The 20,719-nt window shown below is 39.5% G+C and overlaps 1 protein-coding gene across 1 annotated transcript in view; it reads right to left on the bottom strand.

The window, feature by feature from the left end:
* Positions 1–20,719, bottom strand: part of itfg1 (integrin alpha FG-GAP repeat containing 1) — a 154,120-nt gene that overhangs the window by 65,084 nt on the left and 68,317 nt on the right. Inside the window, exon 10 of the mRNA XM_083550894.1 lies at positions 9,017–9,189. Coding sequence (XP_083407020.1) covers positions 9,017–9,189 — 173 coding nt within the window. The remainder of the gene's footprint in view (positions 1–9,016; positions 9,190–20,719) is intronic.

A 20,719-nucleotide genomic window follows, 5' to 3' on the forward strand; every position in this document is an offset into this window, starting at 1 on the left:
CAAACCACTCAATTCCAGCATCATTGTTTTACTGGAGAAAAAAAAGCACACCTCCCCAAATCAAATGAACCACCTAACAAATATCATAGAGGACTGGATTCACCAAAATTTCCCCAAAATATTACAGTACTTCATTAACCGACTCCAAATCCAACCATATGATTAACACACGGTACTATATAAACCTGCCAGTCACACCATAGAGAAGAGATTTGGTCACAGATCTAAAAGAACATGTCCTACATACTGTATAATATATGGACAAACATATTGGGACACCTGATTTTCCAGCCATATGCGATTCTTTCCCGAACTGTAGCACGAATTCTGAGGAACACGACTGTATAGGATGCCTTTGGATGCAGTAGCATAAAACAGAAACCTTTTCCAGCATGACAATGCTCCTTTGCACAAAGCCAGCTTCATGAAGATGTGGTTTACATGGGTTGCTCAGGTGCTCACAAACTTCTAGCCATATAGTGTAGTTTAGTTGTGAAGTGATGACAGATCAGAAAATATTTAAAAAAAAAAAAAAAAAAAAAAAAAAAAAAAAAAAAAAGACCCCAGGTCTCCTCACCCTACATCGGTACTTGACAACTTTTGTAGCTAAATGAGCACAAATCTCTACAAACACACTCCAAAATCTAGAGGAACATCTTCCCAGAAGAGTGGAAAAAAGGCACATATGAATCTTATGGTTAGTCTTCCACAAATTGTTGTACTTACATTGTAGCTAATAAGATTATTCTCTACTTAAAACCAATACAGAATAATCTACAGATTTTACTCTACTGGTCAGAAAATCTGATATCTACTGTATACACAGTGCACACAACACAAAGCAGGCGATTACACATGCTGCATTTGGGACTGCACAACAGTCGAGCACTTCTGGAAACAACTCACTAAGGAAATATCGCGCTTTATAAATCACATCCATCTTCCTTCCCTCCTTTTTCTCATTACTGTAGATGTAGAATGTAATTCTGGCGGCCAGCAGCTGAACTTCACCTCGAAGTGAACCTCTGGGTTCAGCTGTAATTTTTCACACAGAACCAAACGGCTGGTTTAGTGTTTTAAATAACACACACTACACACTTTCCACACAGCAGTGCAGGATTCGCTTCAGGTCCTGATGAACAGCTCCGTGTACCGGTACTGCACTGTATGTGTGTGTGTGTGTGTCTCTATGCAGTACTGTACAGTAGAAAATCCAATCTAATAAGAGACAGTATCAATGGTCTTTAACCCTTTTGTAACAGTGAAAAGTCTAAACTAAAGTTCAGACCAATGCAAATAACATTCACTCCCATCAGCTGATTCACTGAAGGGGAAAGGACTCCTAATTAGCATCATGCCAGAATTGCATTGCGCTATTTTTGCACTGTTGGGGGAAAAAAATACATCACAGCTGCAAGTTTTCTTTTAAAAATCACACACTCCAGAACTAACAAAGCATTTACATGTGTAAGTCAATGGTACACTATATTGCCAAAAGTATTGGGTCACCTGATCTTTCCTGCTTTATGTGAGTCTTTTCCAAATTGTTACCACAATGCAGAAAGCACTCGATTGTACAGGACGTCTTTACATGCACTGTAATACAATGCTGCATTCACTTGAACTTGGAAACCCAAACCTGTTCCAGCATGGCAATGCCCCTGTGCACAAAATGAGCTCCTTGAAGATCTGGTTTAGATGCTTTGGAGAGGAAGATCTTGAGTGGTCTGCTATAGAGCTCTGATCTAATCCCTACTGAACACCTTTGGGATGAATGTGAACGCTGACTGCACCCCAGGTCTCCTCACCCTACATCAACTACTTGTGGCTGATGAATACAAATATCCATAAGCACACTCGATAAATCTAGTGGAACATCTTCCCAGAAGAGTGGAGGGAATTATAAGAGCAAATTGGGACTAAATGTGGAAAGCAATGCTCAAAAATCACATGAACTGGTGACCCAATACTTTTGGCAATAGGGTGTATGTTGCATAAGAAAAGTATGAGTGGATCCCAGTGGGTGAATTTTTTTTCTCAAAAGTTTGGAAAACCCAGTCTTTTATCATTTTTGAGACCCTGACATGTTCCTTTTGTTTTATATGTAACAAACTAGGTGGTAGGCACACAGACACACAAAAATTGGACAGTAAATGACTGGAAGAAACCTCTATGGACTGATGAGTCTAAATTTGCCATTTTTGTCTCCAACAGAAGCTCTTATATAAAACTAGCAGACTGCCTCCCACCCACAGTCAATTATGGAGGTGGAAGCTTAATGGTTTGGGGTTGTTTTGGAGCAGATTCAGTTTGAGACATATCCCAAACCAAAGGAATACTGAACCAACATGGCCACCATTCCATACTTCAGCACCATGCAGTTTCCAAATGGACTACGGCTAATTGGAACCAGCTTCACCATACAGCAACGCGATGACCCAAAGCATATTTTCAAGCTCTGTATGTGTTATTTACAGAGAAAAACAGACAGCTGGAGTGTTTTCTATCACAAAATGACCTGCCTAGTCACTGCACCTAAATCCTATTAAACTGCTCTGAGATGAACTGGATCACAAGGTCGGAAAGAAAATCTCCAACTAGCGTAGAACACCTTTTGAGACGTATTAGAAGAGGCATGGCAAAGTATTTCAGATGAATATTAGGATAAACGAACTGTGTGTAAAGCTTGTTTATGCTAAGGCACCACTTTTCAATGAAAATACAGATGTTTATTATGGTATCTGTACATTTATATGTTTGGTCAAAGTAAAAGTTCTTGCACTTAAATAAAAGGAACGTTCATGTGCCTCTCGAAAACGATTAACACTAGGTGTTTCCAAACATTTCACAGGCTCTGTATATACTTTAAGATTAATTCTAGTATACAAATGAGTACCGTATTTTCTGGACTATAAGCCGCTACTTTTTTCCAGACTCTTTGAACCCTGTGGCTCAAACAACGAAGCGGCTAATTTATGGATTTTTCTCGGTTTCACAAACTTCAAGACAAAAAAATGAGCCCTATAACATTAGACCAATGAAATTTCGAACGGTTTCAGGTGAACCAATGAAACTCTTTATATGAAATCAGATGCGCTCCCACTGAATCGGGCCGTACCACATCATAAATATAGATGAGGTTCCTCTGACGTTTGACCTGCCGCTCACTCGGACTGTCTACAGGAAATGCGAATTATTCGTCACGCTGAAAACAACCGGGCATTAAAACACACTTCACCTGTGTTCTGAGCTGCACGGCATCGGGAGAAAAGATTCACCGATGGTGATTTTTAAACGCACGACGATGCCAAAAGAAAAACGCCCGAGAGAAATTGTTGTGAAAGGAAGAAGGAAGACAGTGAACAATGACTTTCTTGATAGGCTACTGTTTAGATACAAGCCGTGTAACAGACACTGTCTCTCATTAAAGCCTGTGTAAAGTTCATTAGTTTCAGTGTAGACACCTGCGACTTATAGACAGGTGCGGTGTATTTATGTTCAAAATAAACATCTTTGTAAAATTCAGTGGGTGTGGCTTATATTTGGGTGCGCTTAATAGTCCGGAAATTACGGTACAAACGAAGGACTCAACTCATTGGTGGATCAAGTGTTTATACTTCACTAATATTCACAAGCAACTAATGGCTAAATATAACTGATTCAACAGTACTGGATAAGTGTTTCTAGTTTTGCAAACATGGTCTTTAAGCTGGATAAAAAGAATCCATACAGTGTGACTCACTCAGCCCTTATTATGGCTCATGGTACTTATTTGGTTCTATTATTTTTAATAAGGAAAGAAATGCAGTAAACTCTTGGACCATGTTGTTTCTTTATTGAAAATAATGGAACTAAATAAGGGCCATGATCAATGATAAGGGCCGAGTGAATCACACTGTATGGTCTAAAGTTATATTTAGATATTTGTAGCTCTTAGTGTATTAGTGAAGTATAAACACTATAAAATCTACACTAAAGGCATTACACTACTTTTGAGTTCTTCATGCTTTATCCCACTGAAGCTCCTACAGAACCGTGGACCCACACGGGTGGAATTTAGATGCACTATATTCGTGTGCTGTTTTGTACCCGAGAGCTTATGAGACAGCTGAGCGTTTCCGCATCGGCATTCCTGTCGCCTGAGCCGTATTGATGTTAACGCTATGCTGAGATGACGCGAGGGCCGTTTGCTGCACGTTAATCCTGATTGGCGAACGAGACGAGACTCGCTAAACACACCAACACCAGGCGGATTGGCATCGCCTAGCAACAGGGCAGCGTGAGGCTGAGGATAGCTGAGTAAATGCAGACACGCGCGCACACACACACACGCGCGCACACACGCGCACGCACACGCACACGCATGAAATAAAAACATTCAACCTGCAGTTTCATTTGTTGACACAGAGGGAAAGAAATATGGAAATTAAAAACAAACCAAAAAAAAAAAAAAAAAAAAAAAAGAAGTAAATAAAGAAAGAAAGAAAGAAAGAAAGAAAGAAAGAAAGAAATTATGGACCACAAAAATAAATAAATAAATAAATAAATAAATAAATAAATAAATAAATAAAGAAAGAAAGAAAGAAAGAAAGAAAGAAAGAAAGAAAGAAAGAAAGAAAGAAAGAAAGAAAGAAAGAAAGAAAGAAAGGAAAAAATTAATGAATTATGGACCACAGAAAGAAAGAAAGAAAGAAAGAAAGAAAGAAAGAAAGAAAGAAAGAAAGAAAGAAAGAAAGAAAGGAAGAAAGAAAGAAAGAAAAACGGGAGCATATTGGAAAGGAAATAAAAAACAGATGTATTGCTAACACTAGCGATTAGCAGCTACATAAACTTGTAACTTGGGGTCTGTTTCTCTCCTCGCTGTAATCCAGCCACAAAGCCACAGGTGCTTTTAGCATCAGTCACTGAGGGTTTAGGTGCAGGAGCTGCGTGAGGAATATTGCACACGTGCGGTAGTATATAGATTTCTAAATCCGATCACATGCTCAGTGTGGACGTGACAGACGTCTCATTCGGCTCGTGATCAGACACTGTCTTACAAGAGCACAGCGGTGTATCAGGAAACTCAAACTAAGGTACGAGATATAGTCTGCTACGATGGTGTGCTTTAAACAATGATATTAATGAGGATGATAAGGATGCACAGGACACACACACACACACACACACACACACACACACACACACACAGCGCAGGGTGAAGCCTCTCAGTGTGAGAGAGAAGGGCAGACGAGCTCATTAATGTCGCCCTCGCTGTGAACTGCTGCACGTCATACATATGCAATCACACGGCAGTCACCAGCTGTGTGTGTGTGTGTGTGTGTGTGTGTGTGTGTGTGTGTGTGTGTGTGTGTGTGTGTGTGTCTAAGTGGCAAAGACAAAACACCTGCAAGGTTGTAAGTATGACTGAAAGGCAGAAATGAAATGTTTACACGTGTAATAGGAAACGTGTGTGTGTGAGAAAGAGAGAGAACTGAGTGCCACGTGATCCCTCCTCTTTTCTTCCTTTTGTTTTTCCTAATGACTTTTTTCCCTCCATTATTTCCATTTCTCTTTTTCCCCCTCAATTTTTCATTAGTCCCCTTTCCCTTTATCATTCCTCTTCGTTCATTATTTCCATTCCGTTTTCATTTTACTTCTTCCTTCCAGCTGTTGTTTTTCTTTCATTTGTTCCTTCGCCTCTGTTTTTCCTTTTTCCATTTTGCTCCTTTTCTGCCTTTATATAATAAAATCATATCTATAATCCCTCGCTCTCATTCGATTCATTAGAAGCCCTGCGCGTTTAATAAAACGTTAAAAAAGAATAATAAAATACAAGTTTTGTTCTTTTTTTTTTTGTTTCTTTTTTGTTTAAATGAACAATCGTTAAATCCCTCCTATGGCCTTCTGATCTCCCACTGATGGCTGTGAAATTGGCTGTGGATTAATTGGACCTCACAGTACAGCCCTTAACTCAACCTGGGCACTTCTTTAGAGAGAAACACGCTCATGTCCGATTATTTCAAAGTGCATTCCCCGTTTTAATCACATCCAACTCCGATTCTTTTCCACGATCCGCTATGAGATCACAAACATGCATTTCTTTTTACAACATTAACTGTAATGCCAGAAGTATTGGAACACCTGGCTTTTTCGGCCATATGTGTTTCTTTAAAAAAAAGAAAAAAAGAAAAAAAAGAAAATAAAAAAAACACCACAAAGTTGGACACAAACAAATGTATAGGACGTATAGAATCTTGTAACTGTAAATAATCTTGCAGAATGTGGTGTCTTTTTTTTTCTTCTTCAAAAATAAAATAATACAAAAGAAATAAAAAGAAAAAAAGAAAAAAAATAAATAAATCTGTCCAGCTTAAAAAAATCATCTCAATCAAATCTATCAATATTAAAAAGGTCTATAGAAAATTATATTGCTGTCCCAAACGCTTAGGTCAGCAAACACTGTTACTATCAGAGTTGGGCAAAGATACATCAAAATATATTTAAAAATAAAATACCAAATATCTTAACTTTAAGTGTTTTCAAATAAACTACAAAATACAGCAGCCACACAATGTACCAACATAAACTACTGTATTTTTGTATTTTAAAAATATGAAGAAAAAAAAAATACTTGTACAAGAGAGCATGAAATTTCTTCGCAAACCTTCCATCAATGGACGTATTTGATCTGTTCCTTCACCATTACTCTGAATCAAGTCAAGTCAAGAAGCTTTTATTGTCATTTCAACCATATCTAGCTGACACAGAACACAGTGAAATGAAACAACGTTCCTCCTGAACCCTGGTGCTACATTTAACAACATAAAGCTACATGACAGAAAACACAGAGCTACAGACTGGTACGTGTCCTCGCCACATACAGTGCATCGTTTGTGTAAACAGTGCAAAGACAACACAAGACAGTGTAGGACAAATACACAAAACATTAAATAGCGCCACCAGTAAACCTGCTGTATATTACACAGTGCGTTGTGTAAAAGAGAACTGAGTACAGGAGTGAACCTTGCAATTAACAAAATGAAAACAAAAGGGTTTGTGCTTAAAAATAAATAAATAAATAAATAGCAGCAGTCAAAAAGGTGTGCAAAAACAGCACGTACCATCATTTCCAGACTATTAAACGCACCCATATATAAGCCGCACCCACTGAATTTGACGAAGATTTTTATTTTGAACATAAATACACCGCACCTGTCTATAAGTCGCAGGTGTCTACACTGAAACTAATGAACTTTACACAGGCTTTAATGAGAGACAGTGTCTGTTACACGGCTTGTATCTAAACAGTAGCCTAACAAGAAAGTCATTGTTCACTGTCTTCCTCCTTCCTTTCACAACTAATTCTCTCGGGAGTTTTTCTTTTGGCATCGTCGTGCGTTTAAAAATCACCACCGGTGAATCTTTTGTCCCGATGCCGTGCAGCTCAGAACACAGGTGAAGTGCGTTTTTTCATGCTCGGTTGTTTTCAGCGTGACGAATGATTCGCATTTCCTGTAGACAGTCCGAGTGAGCGGCAGGTCAAACGTCAGAGGAACCTCATCTATATTTATGATGTGGTGCGGCCCGATTCAGTGGGAGCACGATTTAATATAAAGAGTTTTATTGGTTCACCTGAAACCGTTCGAAATTTCATTGGTCTAATGTTATGGGGCTCATTTTTTTGGCTTGAAGTTTGTGAAACCGGGAAAAACCCAGGAAAAATCCATAAATTAGCCGCTTCGTTGTTTAAGCCACAGGGTTCAAAGCGTGGGAAAAAGTAGCTTTTGTGTGTATATATACATATATACGTATATGTATGTATGTATGTAATTATTCATTATAAAATGAAGTAAAAGTATACCTAACATGTTGTACAGTGTGTATCATACATTTACATGAGACAAAGAACACAATGCGTTGTGTACGATATCGAGCTGCTGGGATGCTGAAAATCGATGTTATACGGCTGGATTTTTGGAGTGGCGTCCATTTATCGCGAATTTGAACATGAGCTCACTGACCCAATTGGTTAGTGCTATAAATGACGGCGGAGGAGAGAGTGTGTTCCGCGCCCACCCTGAGAGTATGGGAAAGTTTGCTGCGAGAGGTGGATAAACAATGTCAGGTTTTGTATGTCCAGAAATAATTTTGCGTATCCTTGTGTTACATAATGCGAAGGCACAGGAAGTTTTTATGTTTTCTTGTATTATTAGTTGGAGATTGGTAGCTCAGTGGTTAAGGCTCTGGGTTACTGATTCGGAAGGTCAGGGGTTTAAGCCCGGATATCGCCAAGCTGCCACTTTTTGGGCCCCTGAGCAAGGCCCTTAACCCTCTGTGCTCCGGGGGCACCGTATTATAGCTGACCACGGCTTCGGAGCAAGCTGGGATATGCAAAGAAAGAATTTAACTGTGCTGAAATGCATATGCGACAAATAAAGGCTAGATATATTTTATTTAAGAAAATAACACACCAATACAACACAAATATAAAATCTAGGATTGCGCCTGTAATTGTTTTTGCGTTCTCCCTGAGCTGAGATCTGATTGGTCAGGTATGACCTTGTGAAATCTGTGGAATGATGTCTGTATGCTGCAATAAAACATGCAGTGTGAACACAGCCTGAGCTGAATGACCTATAGTTCTTATCATCGCACCGGGATGTACCTGAAAGACTAGACATGTGTGTGTGTGTGTGTGTGTGTGTGTGTGTTTGTGTGTGTGTGTGTGTGTGTGTGTGCTCCAACAAGCCTATGATTGTAATCTCATCACAGTTTGTGTGGAATTACCAGAGGGACACAGAGACTACAGTCATGCCTCAGAGAAAGGACAGAGAGAGAGAGAGAGAGAGAGAGAGAGAGAGAGAGAGAGAGAGAGAGAGAGAGAGAGAGAGAGAGAGAGAATGCTGAGAGAGGAGAGAGACAGTGCCTGCTGCGTGATGACTGAGCCGAGACACGCACACGCACACGCGCACACACACACACACAGCTGTGGAAAAGGCAGCTGACACTCCTCCTCCCTCCCCATTTCTCTGACCTGTTGCTGGTGTTCCTCAGGATGGCGAGAGCGTCAGGGAAGCCGTCCAGGTTGTAGTCACCCAGGTGTAACGTAATGAGGGGATGAAACTCGTCTGCCGAGGGCGTGTCCGGCGGAGGAACGAATCCCCATACAGAGTCCTTTCTCTGGAAGTCTGTCAGCACTGGAACCCACTGCAGCAGAGAGAGAGAGAGAGAGAGAGAGAGAGAGAGAGAGAGAGAGAGTGAGAGAGAGAGAGAGAGAGAGAGAGAGAGAGAGATGCAGAGAAAGAAAAACATTGATTGTCACTATAGAGTAGATGTGAGAATGTATTAGTGATGGGAAGATCGGATTATTTCAGTGACTTGGTTCTTTGAATCTCGTTCAATAAAATTAACAAAATGAAAAAACATTTGGTTTTTTTTTAGTTATTCAGTTCATTTCGTTCCTTTAATCAGAAATAAAATCAAATGTTACATTGACAATAAGCAGCACGTCTACATACACAAACTTTGAATATAGTTCCAATAATGAAAATGAGACAAAGGACAAATTATGATGAACAGAATGAGTAGTTTATATCTTCTGGTTCGTATCGTTAGTTCTTTTGTCACGTGACTCCTATAATCAGTGTAACAATAATGTAAAGATTCTGATAACAAAAAAAAAACAACCTGAAAAAAACTCCCTGCTAAAAGCATCTATGGGAGTCACAAAGAAATGACTCGGACCAGAGCACTCATGAGATGAACTACTCAATTTGGTTTCCTGTACAGAACCTGCTGAGATTTTGCAATGCTTTGCTCATGCAACGCATCCAATAGGAAATGAATCAATCACTTTTTTGAGACGATTTGTTTTTCTGAGCCACTTTAAAGCACGTTCAAAATGAAAGAAACGTTTATAAATGACCCGTTAATACAATAAATCAGTGTGCCGATATACTATAAAATAATTCTAAAGAAGATCTTGATCTTTCTGGAGTTATCCAAACTGCAATTTGGGGTATTTAGTTGCAGCTAGTGCAGGTAAAAGGTTCCCTGGTGGTCTAGTGGTTAGGATGTGGCGATCTCACCGCTGCGGTCCGGGTTCGATCCCCAGTCAGGGAACCGAACCCATCCATTAGGGTTGCACAAGCCAGTACACTCTCAGTGCCGGTCCCAAGCCCGGAGAAATGGGGAGAACCTGACAGAAAGCCGATGGGAGAAGCCGACAGAAACTTTAGTGCAGGTAAAAGATAGAAAGAATGATGTATGTATGTTTTTTTTTCTTCAGTCTTTTGAAGGTGCTAGTCATTTTGATAAAATCACAGGACTGGGTGTTAATGTACAGTAACTGTAGTGCAAATATATTTGTTTTCGTTTCCTTAATTAAAGCTGAGTGTTTATAATTTATCTCTACAAACAGACTCAATAAAACCTTCAGGCCAAGAATTAATTAAAGATTAATATCTGTTCAGGCGTAGAGTTGAAATTCCTCTGGTTATAACTTGCCATTGATTGGATCTGAGTTCTCCAACTTTTTGCTTTACAAAGCAAAACATGAACGTCATGCAACAGCGATCAGACCCGACTAATCACTCAACACAGCGATCAGACCCAACCAATCACTCAACCCAACGATCAGACCCGACCAATCACTCAACACAGTGATTAGACCCGACTATACCCCTCAACACAGCGATCAGACCCGACCAATCACTCAACACAGCGATTAGACCCAACTAATCACTCAACACAGCTATCAGACATGACTAATCAGGCAACACAGTGATCAGACCCAACCAATCACTCAACACAGCGATCAGACCCGACCAATCACTCAACACAGCGATCAGACCCAACTAATCACTCAACACAGCTATCCAACCCGACTAATCACTCAACACAGCTATCAGATGCGACTAATCCCTCAACACAGCCATCAGACCCGACTAAAGACCTGGACATGAGCTTGTGTTTGTGTGTGTGTGTGTGTGTGTGATGAAGGGGCCTGCAGTGTTGCATGTTCTGGTGAATTCCACACACACCATCATCATTTTCATGCCAGACATGAGCATCTGAAACAAATCAGACTAAATACGAATGAGAATCTATTTCACCTCTCTCTCTTTCCATCACTGAGATTAACACAGGAAGCGGATGAGTGTGTGTGTGTATAGAGGGTGTTAAAGAGATGAACCCAGAAAAACCTGTTTGCTGAAAGAGGCAGAGCTGTCAGAGGATGAATAAAGCTTTGTGCCCTGCTCATCCTTCCCTCTCTCTGTCTGTATCTCTCTCCCTATCTCTCTCTTTCTCTCTCTCACACACACTTAGTGTTGGATTTGGGAGGCAGAAACACAGATGCTATAGGCCTCATACACTTGTGAATGTTAAACAGAGAAGCAGGTGCAAAAGTGAGAGAGAGTGAGTGAGTGAGTGAGTGAGTGAGAGAGAGAGAAAGAGAGAGAGAGAAAGAAAGAGAGAGAGAGACAGAGAGAGAGAGAGAGAGAGAGAGAGAGACAGAGAGAGAGAGAGAGAGAGAGAGAGAGAGAGAGAGAGAACTAATGCATGTTAACAAAGCCATCTCTTCCCTCTAAATGAAATATCGTTTTTGAGGTGTTCAGTGTAAGTGCACTTTAATTTCATGAAGGAGAAACAAACATAAAGAAGCATGAAAACATGTGGAAAAGATAAAAACCATCCTTACAGAGAGAGAGAGAGAGAGAGAGAGAGAGAGAGAGAGAGAGAGAGAGAGAGAGAGAGAGAGAGAGAGAGAGAGAGAGAGAGAGAGAGAGAGAGAGAGAGAGAGAGAGAGAGAGAAAAAAGAAAGAAAGAAAGAAAGTTAAGGGACAAGAAAAGAACACAGGGGAGTTTGTGTGGTTGAATAAAGGGGTGTTACAGAGATGACTAAATACGAAAGGAAAAATAATAGTGCGTCAGACAACACAGAGATGACATCATCTTGTATTCCTTCATATCAAAACCTTGTGGACCCCTGACCATAAGACTGATACCTGCTTTTTAAACATCCCACTTTACATTTATTCCTCATTTGCTGTTGTAATAATCTCCATAATCTCCACTTTTCTGGGAATGATGTTCCACTAGATGTTGGAGTGTGTTTGTGGAGATTTGTGCTCATTCAGCCACAAGGGTGTTAGTAAAGTCAGGTACTGATGTAGGGTGAGGAGACCTTGGGGGTGCAGTCAGCATTCACATTCATCCCACACTTAGGATTTTCCACTCCAACCATATAAACCATAAGTTCATGGAGATGTTTTGTCTTGAGTGTCATGCCATCGCAACCAAAGACAGTTGTGTACCTCCAACTTTGTGGTACCAGTTTGGGAAAGAAAGACAAAGATCAGGTGTCCCAATACTTTTGCCTATACTTTGCAAATACAATCATAATGGAGACACAGTAGTGTAGGTTTGTTTAACGAAATGAACTTTAGGGATGGTTCAGTCCGACTTGTATAGGGGAGTGTGATAGAGTCGGGTTAATAGTGGGAATCTGTCTACTCCTCTTTCTACTGACTCATCCATCTCTCCCTCTCTCTCTCTTTCTCTCTCTCATTAAAGCTGACAGAATGAATCAGGAGGTGTGTAGACGGATGGACACCGGGTGAACCAGAGATCGTTTCTTTCTCTAATTCAACCTATCAGCTCGCTCTCGCGTCTCTAATTCGCTCCTCCTCAATGCTTTTACTCTTCAGTCCTTTTATCAGTTTCTCTTCAATAGAAGACGTACCGTATATCTGAATTTACACCAGCGTATTAGGATGGATGGCTTCCATAACCAAGTGTACACTTGTGTAAGATTCCATACCTCGCTCGCTCTCTCACACACTGCGGGAGTCGTCCAGGTGATTTTACCGATTTGACTCATCACAGCTCTCACTATAGATTTCCTAATTCAGATCGGCTCCTGACCACTCACCGAAAAACATCTGTATTAGGAGTGGTATGATGAAGCAAAGTAACTGCTACTATCCCAAATTTTCCACCAGTCCAGAAATGTATTCGTCTTTATTTATTCTTAAAAACATCATGCTTTTTGTCCATTTCTTGGTACATTTAACTTCCATGGAGCAAGTTAGTCCCTGTTTTCACTTATCTTACTCCAGCTAGAAGCAGTCCTTTTCTCTAATACGGTTGCAGGTTGTCATATTACCAAGAAGCATCAAAACTCCTCTTTCCTGAGAGGGAAAAGTTACAGCTGTACTTCTTACACCTCTGAAACTGCTTCCGGAAATCTCAAATGAAATAAATGTCCACGTGAACGCGCTGTTACTATGGAAACGTTAGCGTATTAAAACCAGAAAAGCGTACGCTGGATTTCAGATGCTCTGTATCCTCTGAGCAGGGAATCTTGATGCTGAGGGTATTCTCGACCCGACTTGCTCCTTCGACTGCAGGATTATCTCTGGAGCGAAAAAGGTAATTTTTTTTCTTATCATCTCTGAAACATTGCAAAGCTCGCACCTCGTCTGCGTACTGCTCTCGCCCGTGCTGATTGGATGCCGAATGCTTCGAGACGCTTGGATGACTGTAATTCCCTCAGCGCTGGCATTAAGTTCTAAATCTCTCAAATTCACTCCTTCGTCAGCTCGCCATATCTTCCTTTGGCTCCTTCGTATTTCTCATCTGATATCTGGAGTCCTTTCCAACTCACCTGCAGATGTTGTATTAAAGCTCAAACGGTCCAAATTTGAAGTTTCTGTCATGTTGAATAAAAGTTTCAAAATCGAGATCAGAACGCAGATAGTCTCAGGGTTTAAAATCCACGTACTGTAATTGGCTGAAACGCAGACAAAGCCACGATTAAATCCTTGAGATATCTGTGATTAATCTCCATCTCAATTATGAATGCAGGAGGTTTTAATCTAATCAAAGTGTTACACTTGAAACATCATCTTGTCCATAAAGTCTTATCTTTTCCTGTTATGTTACTAAGCAACCAAATTTTTGTTAGCTGACTATATTCTATGAAGGAGGAGGAATTTATTACATGTTTGTACATTTACCTTCTCACGGTCCTTTAGTCAAAACACAATGCAAAAGGAAATAATAATAATAATAATAAAAAAAAAATGTAATATAAGAAAATTTGGCCTGTAGTTTTTGACCTCAAGGTTAATGTATTGTATGCACATCTGAAGAACGAATACTAGCTAATCTGTTATTCGCAAAATTTACAAGCTTTATGGACAGAAGTATGTGCACCTTGGACCATCACACCCATTTGTGCTTACTGAACATCCATTCATTTCATTTCAATTCAATTTCTTTTGTATAGTTTTAACAATGGACACAGTCCCAAAGCAGCTTTTAGAATTAAACAGAATGCAAATATAAATTTTTGTCATAAATTAGTCCTTATACATATATATTATTATATAAGAGATGGTCCAAGAGTTACGTAGGTTTGACTTTTTCGATCTCAAGATGATGAGAGCGATACGACAACATTGTTAAAATATTTACAATTTCATGTATTAGGACACCTGATTTGTCCAGGTACACAGTATGCGGTTCTTCTCCAAAAAAGTTACCACAAATTTGTAGGCACACAATTGTATAGGATGTCTTTGGATTTGTTTGTACTTCATTTTCCCTTCACTTGAACTAGAAGACCCAAACCTGTTCCCTTCACGGTACACAAAGCCAGCTCCATGGAGATATGCTTTACATAGGCTGAGGTGGAAGATCTTGAATGGCCTGCTATAGAGCACAGACCTCAAACCTATTGAAGATCTTTGGGTTGAATGTGAACACTAACTGCACAAATCTCCACAAACACACTCCCGAATCCAGTGGAACATCTTCCCATAAGAGTGGAGGTTACTATAACAGCAAATGGGGACTAAATGTGAAATGGAATGATCAAAAAGCTCACATAAAACATGTCATTTGTCATTTACAAAAGCACAGCATACCGAACACCTGCTGATACTAATCAACAACTCTGCGATCTTTCGGCCGTAAAAATGTCAGCATGGTCCTACATCGATTTTACACAAAACATGATTTGTGGCAGGATTTTCATTGGTACTAAACTTTAATCAGTGTAAAATGTACTTAATTAAAGTTGCACGTAAAAAAATATAAAAAATGAATACATAGCCTAGGAGAATGTAAAAATGACACACAAACACACACTTATACACACACACCTAATCAGAAAGAGTGGGAGTCGGAAGCTAATCAGTGTCATCCAGGATAATCAAATGCTCCGTAATTAACAAACTACGGAAAAAAGTGACTCGGTCGCTCCTAATTATGAAGTGTTTATTAGAGGCGGCAGAAATTAAGAGGCAGAGTCGAAATCAAGAGCACGGATCCTGACACGGGCGTCAACATTACACACATACACACTCTCCAGAACACACCGGGTGAAAGTCTAGACGGTAGCATGCACACCACATGTGAGCTGCAACACACCGCCTTAAGCGCTATAAACTGAAGCATACTGCATAGACAACTGTGTGATTATATTTGAAATTATAATTACTGTGTCTTTACAGTATATGGAAATCACGACTTAATGCTGCAATCCAATTTCATGGCAACTATTGTGAAAATCCAAGAAATGTTTTATTTCTTATTATACGCTACATAAGCAAAAGTATTGGAACACCTCACTTGTCCAGCCATATGTGGTTCTTTTTCACATTCTTTTTAGACTTTATTTTTAGTTGGTTTGGAGTGAAAATTCTTCCTATCGCGGCCTGCTATAGAGCGCTGACCTCAACCCTACTGAACACCTTTGGAAAAAATTGGAATGCTGACTGCACCTTCAGGTCTCCTCACCATACATCAGTACCTGACTTCATTAAAACCCTTATAGCTGAATGAGCACAAACTGCAGAATCTAGAAGAACATCTTTCCCAGAAGAGTGGAGGTAACTATAACAGCAATGTACTATAACATTACAGCAAATTATATATACTGCATTGTAAGAAGAGTCACTTATCCTTATCTTCATCCCTGTGTTACATACGCTATGTGATCTCACTATCTATGTGATGAACACTTTTTGCACGACCATGAACTCTTACAATTTATGTACATTGTACATAATTATGTGCAATTGTTTGTATAGTCTTGTCTATAAGCTAAATGTATAGTTTTGTTATTTATTTCTGTACTTTTGACAGTCACCGACAGTTTGAACCAAATTCCTTGTGTGTGCATGTGTGTTACACCTGGACAATAAACCTGATTCTGATTCTAAAATAGGGACTAAATGTGGAATGGGATGTTCAGAAAGCACATAAAAACTTATCCTTAAAGTGTATGCTTTTATATTATTTTACCTTTAGAAAACTCCAAACATTCTCACGCTTGCAGACTTTTTAATGAACATCAATTTCTTAATGACATTCTAAGACATCATTTGTATAAACTGTTTATCCAGATAAGTGAGAACATGGGTGCCAATATTTATAATAACCAAGTAGTTCTTGAGTCAATTTTCAAATCAGATTTGTGCAGGAAAAAAAAAAAATAGATTAAGCTTTAAAAACTAATAAAGGGACTCCCTCTTGTTCCTCACTCACCAGACAGCACTGTGTACTGGTTTTATATTATTTTGTGAAGCCGGGTTTCCCTGGAGATTCAGTTCTGCTACAAGTTCACACCACAGGGCAAGTGCTTAGGATTTTATATACCTTACTGCATCTTGTAGAACCACACTGTTCTATTCAATTTCTCATACCTAATATACAAGTCCATCATTGGCAGATATCTTTTGACCATCTGTGTGTTGAAATCACTTTTCTAGATGTGCTTGAATTTTATGAAAGTTTCTTGTGTTCAGATGTAGGAAGTGTCAGTGTGAAGGGTTTTCCCCAGACATCCCTACACATTAGTCTTCAACATTGATATGAGTGATGAACAAGAACTTTGCACAGGCATCCCTAATGCAATCAGAGTGACAAACCTGAACAAATAACACAGCTGTAGGTCATCATAGAGAAATAGAAAAGAGACTGTGGTAGAACCAGAAAGAGAGAGAGAGAGAGAGAGAGAGAGAGAGAGAGAGAGAGAGAGAGAGAGAGAGAGAGAGAGAGAGAGAGAGAGAGAGAGAGAGAGACAGACAGACAGACAGACAGACAGACAGACAGACAGGAATTGTAAACAAAAAGCTCGAGCTGACTGATGAAATAATAACGGATTGCATCAATCATTACAATTATTTTAGCTTGTACTGTAGAGTGGTCGAGTTCTCGAAACTGGCTGGTCAAAATTTTGTGTGATATTTTTCTATCTCAGCATCATTCAGTGGGATATTAATGTGCTCATTGGAATATATAATAATTTCTATAGTAACAGCATATGGATTGCAGGAAGAAAAATAATGTAAGACTAATACCAAATAGATTTGATGCCTAACAAAGTATCATATAAGTTTGTTGATGTAGTTTTTTTGTTAGAAAACATTGAATTGTTTTTTAAGTAGTCTTCGATATAAGTTTCCCAAAACAGGCAAATTCTCCAGACAATCACATTTACGTTATTTTTTTTTGCAGAGAAAGAGAGAGAGAGAGAGAGAGAGAGAGAGAGAGAGAGAGAGAGAGAGAGAGAGAGAGAGAGAGAGAGACGTTTCACAACATTAAATCTAATTACAAATCCTTACTGTATAAATGATGAATTAGATTTCAGACTGTGCAGTAATACATAAAGAACACAGTTCAGCATGCAGTTCAGCATGTGACAACGATGATGAGAGCAACTAGCACCTGGCTGACAATAGTTGTGGCCCATTACTTACAGAAAAATTGATCATAAAAATTGACCAGCTTTTGAAGTCAAATGTAGTATATGCAAGTATGTGGGTGATAAAGCTGAGAACTCTTTAGACATGTGAGGGGGATTATTGGGGTCGAGTCTGCTTTCCGCTCTGATTGTGTCACTTTGCTGCTGTTTGAACAGTAGCAGCGAAACAGCCCCGACAGCAGCAGCAAAATATAATGCATGAAAAGCAGCAACCTGCCTCTACTATTTACCCAAGTAAACCTTATATCCAAGTAAACCCTACATCCAGGTAAACCCTACATCCAAGTAAACCCTACATCCAAGTAAACCCTACATCCAGGTAAACCCTACATCCAGGTAAACCCTACATCCAAGTAAACCATATATCCAGGTAAACCCTACATCCAAGTAAACCCTACATCCAGGTAAACCCTACATCCAGGTAAACCCTCCATCCAAGTAAACCATATATCCAGGTAAACCCTACATCCAAGTAAACCCTACATCCAGGTAAACCCTCCATCCAAGTAAACCATATATCCAGGTAAACACTACATCCATGTAAACCCTACACCCTAGTAAACCCTACATCTATCCCACACCCAAGTAAATCACATACCCTATATTCAGATATACTCAATACCTGGGTAAACCCTACACTCTATAGCCAAGAAAACCCTATACCTGTGTAAACCCTATACACTAGATCCCAGTAAACCCTATACCTGGGGGAAACGCTATACCATACTGTATACCCAGGTAGACCCTATACCCCATGCCCATGTATATCACATACTCTATACCCAGGTATACGCAATACCTGGGTAAACTTTATACACTATAGCCAAGTAATCCTTATACCTGGGTAAACCTTATACTCTATAGCCAAATAATTCCTATATCTGAATAATCCCTATACCCTATACAAAAAAAAAAACTATACACAATACCTGGGTACACCCTATACCATAGGTGCACACACCTTTTCAGCATGCGAGCTACTTAGAAAATGACCAAGTCAAAATTATCTACCTACTATAAAAATGCACAAATAAATATCTATTTTTTTTTATATCATGCGATCTACCCACACTACCTTTGCGATCGACGGATTGGGCACCCCTGCCAAATACACTATACCCAAGTAAACCCTATACCTGGGGAAACCCTATACTCTATGCTACAGTAAACACTATACCTGGGGAAGACCTATACCCTGAACCCAAGTAAATCACATACCCTATACCTGAGTAAACTCTATAGACAATTAAACTCTATACCTGGGTAACCCTGTACTCCATTCCCCAGTAAACCCTATACCTGGGTAGCCCTATACTCTATTCCCCAGTAAACCCTATACCTGGGGAAACTCTATACCCTAAACCCAAGTAAATCACATACCCTATACCTGAGTAAACTCTATAGACAATTAAACTCTATACCTGGGTAACCCTGTACTCCATTCCCCAGTAAACCCTATACCTGGGTAGCCCTATACTCTATTCCCCAGTAAACCCTATACCTGGGGAAACTCTATACCCTAAACCCAAGTAAATCACATACCCTATACCTGAGTAAACTCTATAGACAATTAAACTCTATACCTGGGTAACCCTGTACTCCATTCCCCAGTAAACCCTATACCTGGGTAGCCCTATACTCTATAGCCAAGTAAACCCTGTACCTGGGTAAACTCTATACCTGGGTAAACTCTTTAGCCAAATAAACCCTGTACCTGGGTAAACTCTATAGCAAAGTAAATCCTGTACCTGGGTAAACTCTATAGCCAAGTAAATCCTGTACCTGGGTAAACTCTAGAGCCAAGTAAACCCTGTACCTGGGTAAACTCTATAGCCAAGAAAACACAATACCTGGGTAAACTTTATAGCCAAGTAAACCCTATATTCTATTCCCCAGTAAACCCTATACCTTGTTAAACTCTATACCCTACACCCAACTAAACCTAATTCCCAAGTAAAGCCCATACCCTATACCTGGGTAAAGTCTGTATTTTATAGCCAAGTAAACTCTATACCTGGGTGAACCCAATACCCAATTCCCAAGTAAACTCTATACCTGGGTAAACCCTATACTTTTTACCCCAGTAAACGCTATGCCCGATACCCAACGAAACCATACACCTGCACCCAAGTATCCCTAACCCTAAACCTGGGTAAACCATTTAAACTATACACAAGCAAACCCTACACCCAAATAAACCTAATACCTGGGTAAACCCTTCACCCAAGCAAACACCATAGCTGGTTAAACCCTATACCTGGGTAAACACTATGCCCTATACCCAACTAAACCATATACCCTATACCCAGTTAAACCTTATACACCACACTCAAGTAATTCCCATACACTATACCTGGGTAAACCCTATATCTCACACCCGAATAATATTTGGCAATACTATCATGATCACATAAAATAGTAAACAGGACCGAAGTAGATTAGGGATTGTGTCTTTGCAGCAACATCCCTGAATTCAGCTCCTCTCATCTCCTTTAAAGCTAAGTGTGTATTGTTCAGTGTCTCAGCAAACCAACATTAGACCTCACTATCCATATTTAAAATAAAAAAGACCCAGTCTGGCTTCTCTTCTAGTATGATCTGGAAATTGGCTAATTCATTACATCTAAGATTTTGCAAGTCTTTAATTAAACTTAGACATTCTATTGATCTTTGAGCTCACACAGAAGCAGAGGTAATGCTCTGTTCTGTACACATAAATGATCAGCCTCGTTAATTATGCACCTAATGATACACAAATCGAAATTACAGATTATTAGAAGGCATAATGAATGAGACTGGATACCTAACAAGATTAACCAACAAGGTTCTCTGGTGCCCTGCATTAGGAGATTCAGATTTATGAAGCCACAACAAAGTTCTGCTGTGATTATTAAGATGTTCGGTATTTGGGTATAAGTTTTTTATATTTATGTTACGGTAGTGTGACAGAGAGTCCATGTA

The sequence above is a fragment of the Silurus aristotelis genome (genome assembly GCF_946808225.1).
Source record: "Silurus aristotelis genome assembly, chromosome: 9".
In the NCBI taxonomy this organism is placed as follows: domain Eukaryota; kingdom Metazoa; phylum Chordata; class Actinopteri; order Siluriformes; family Siluridae; genus Silurus; species Silurus aristotelis.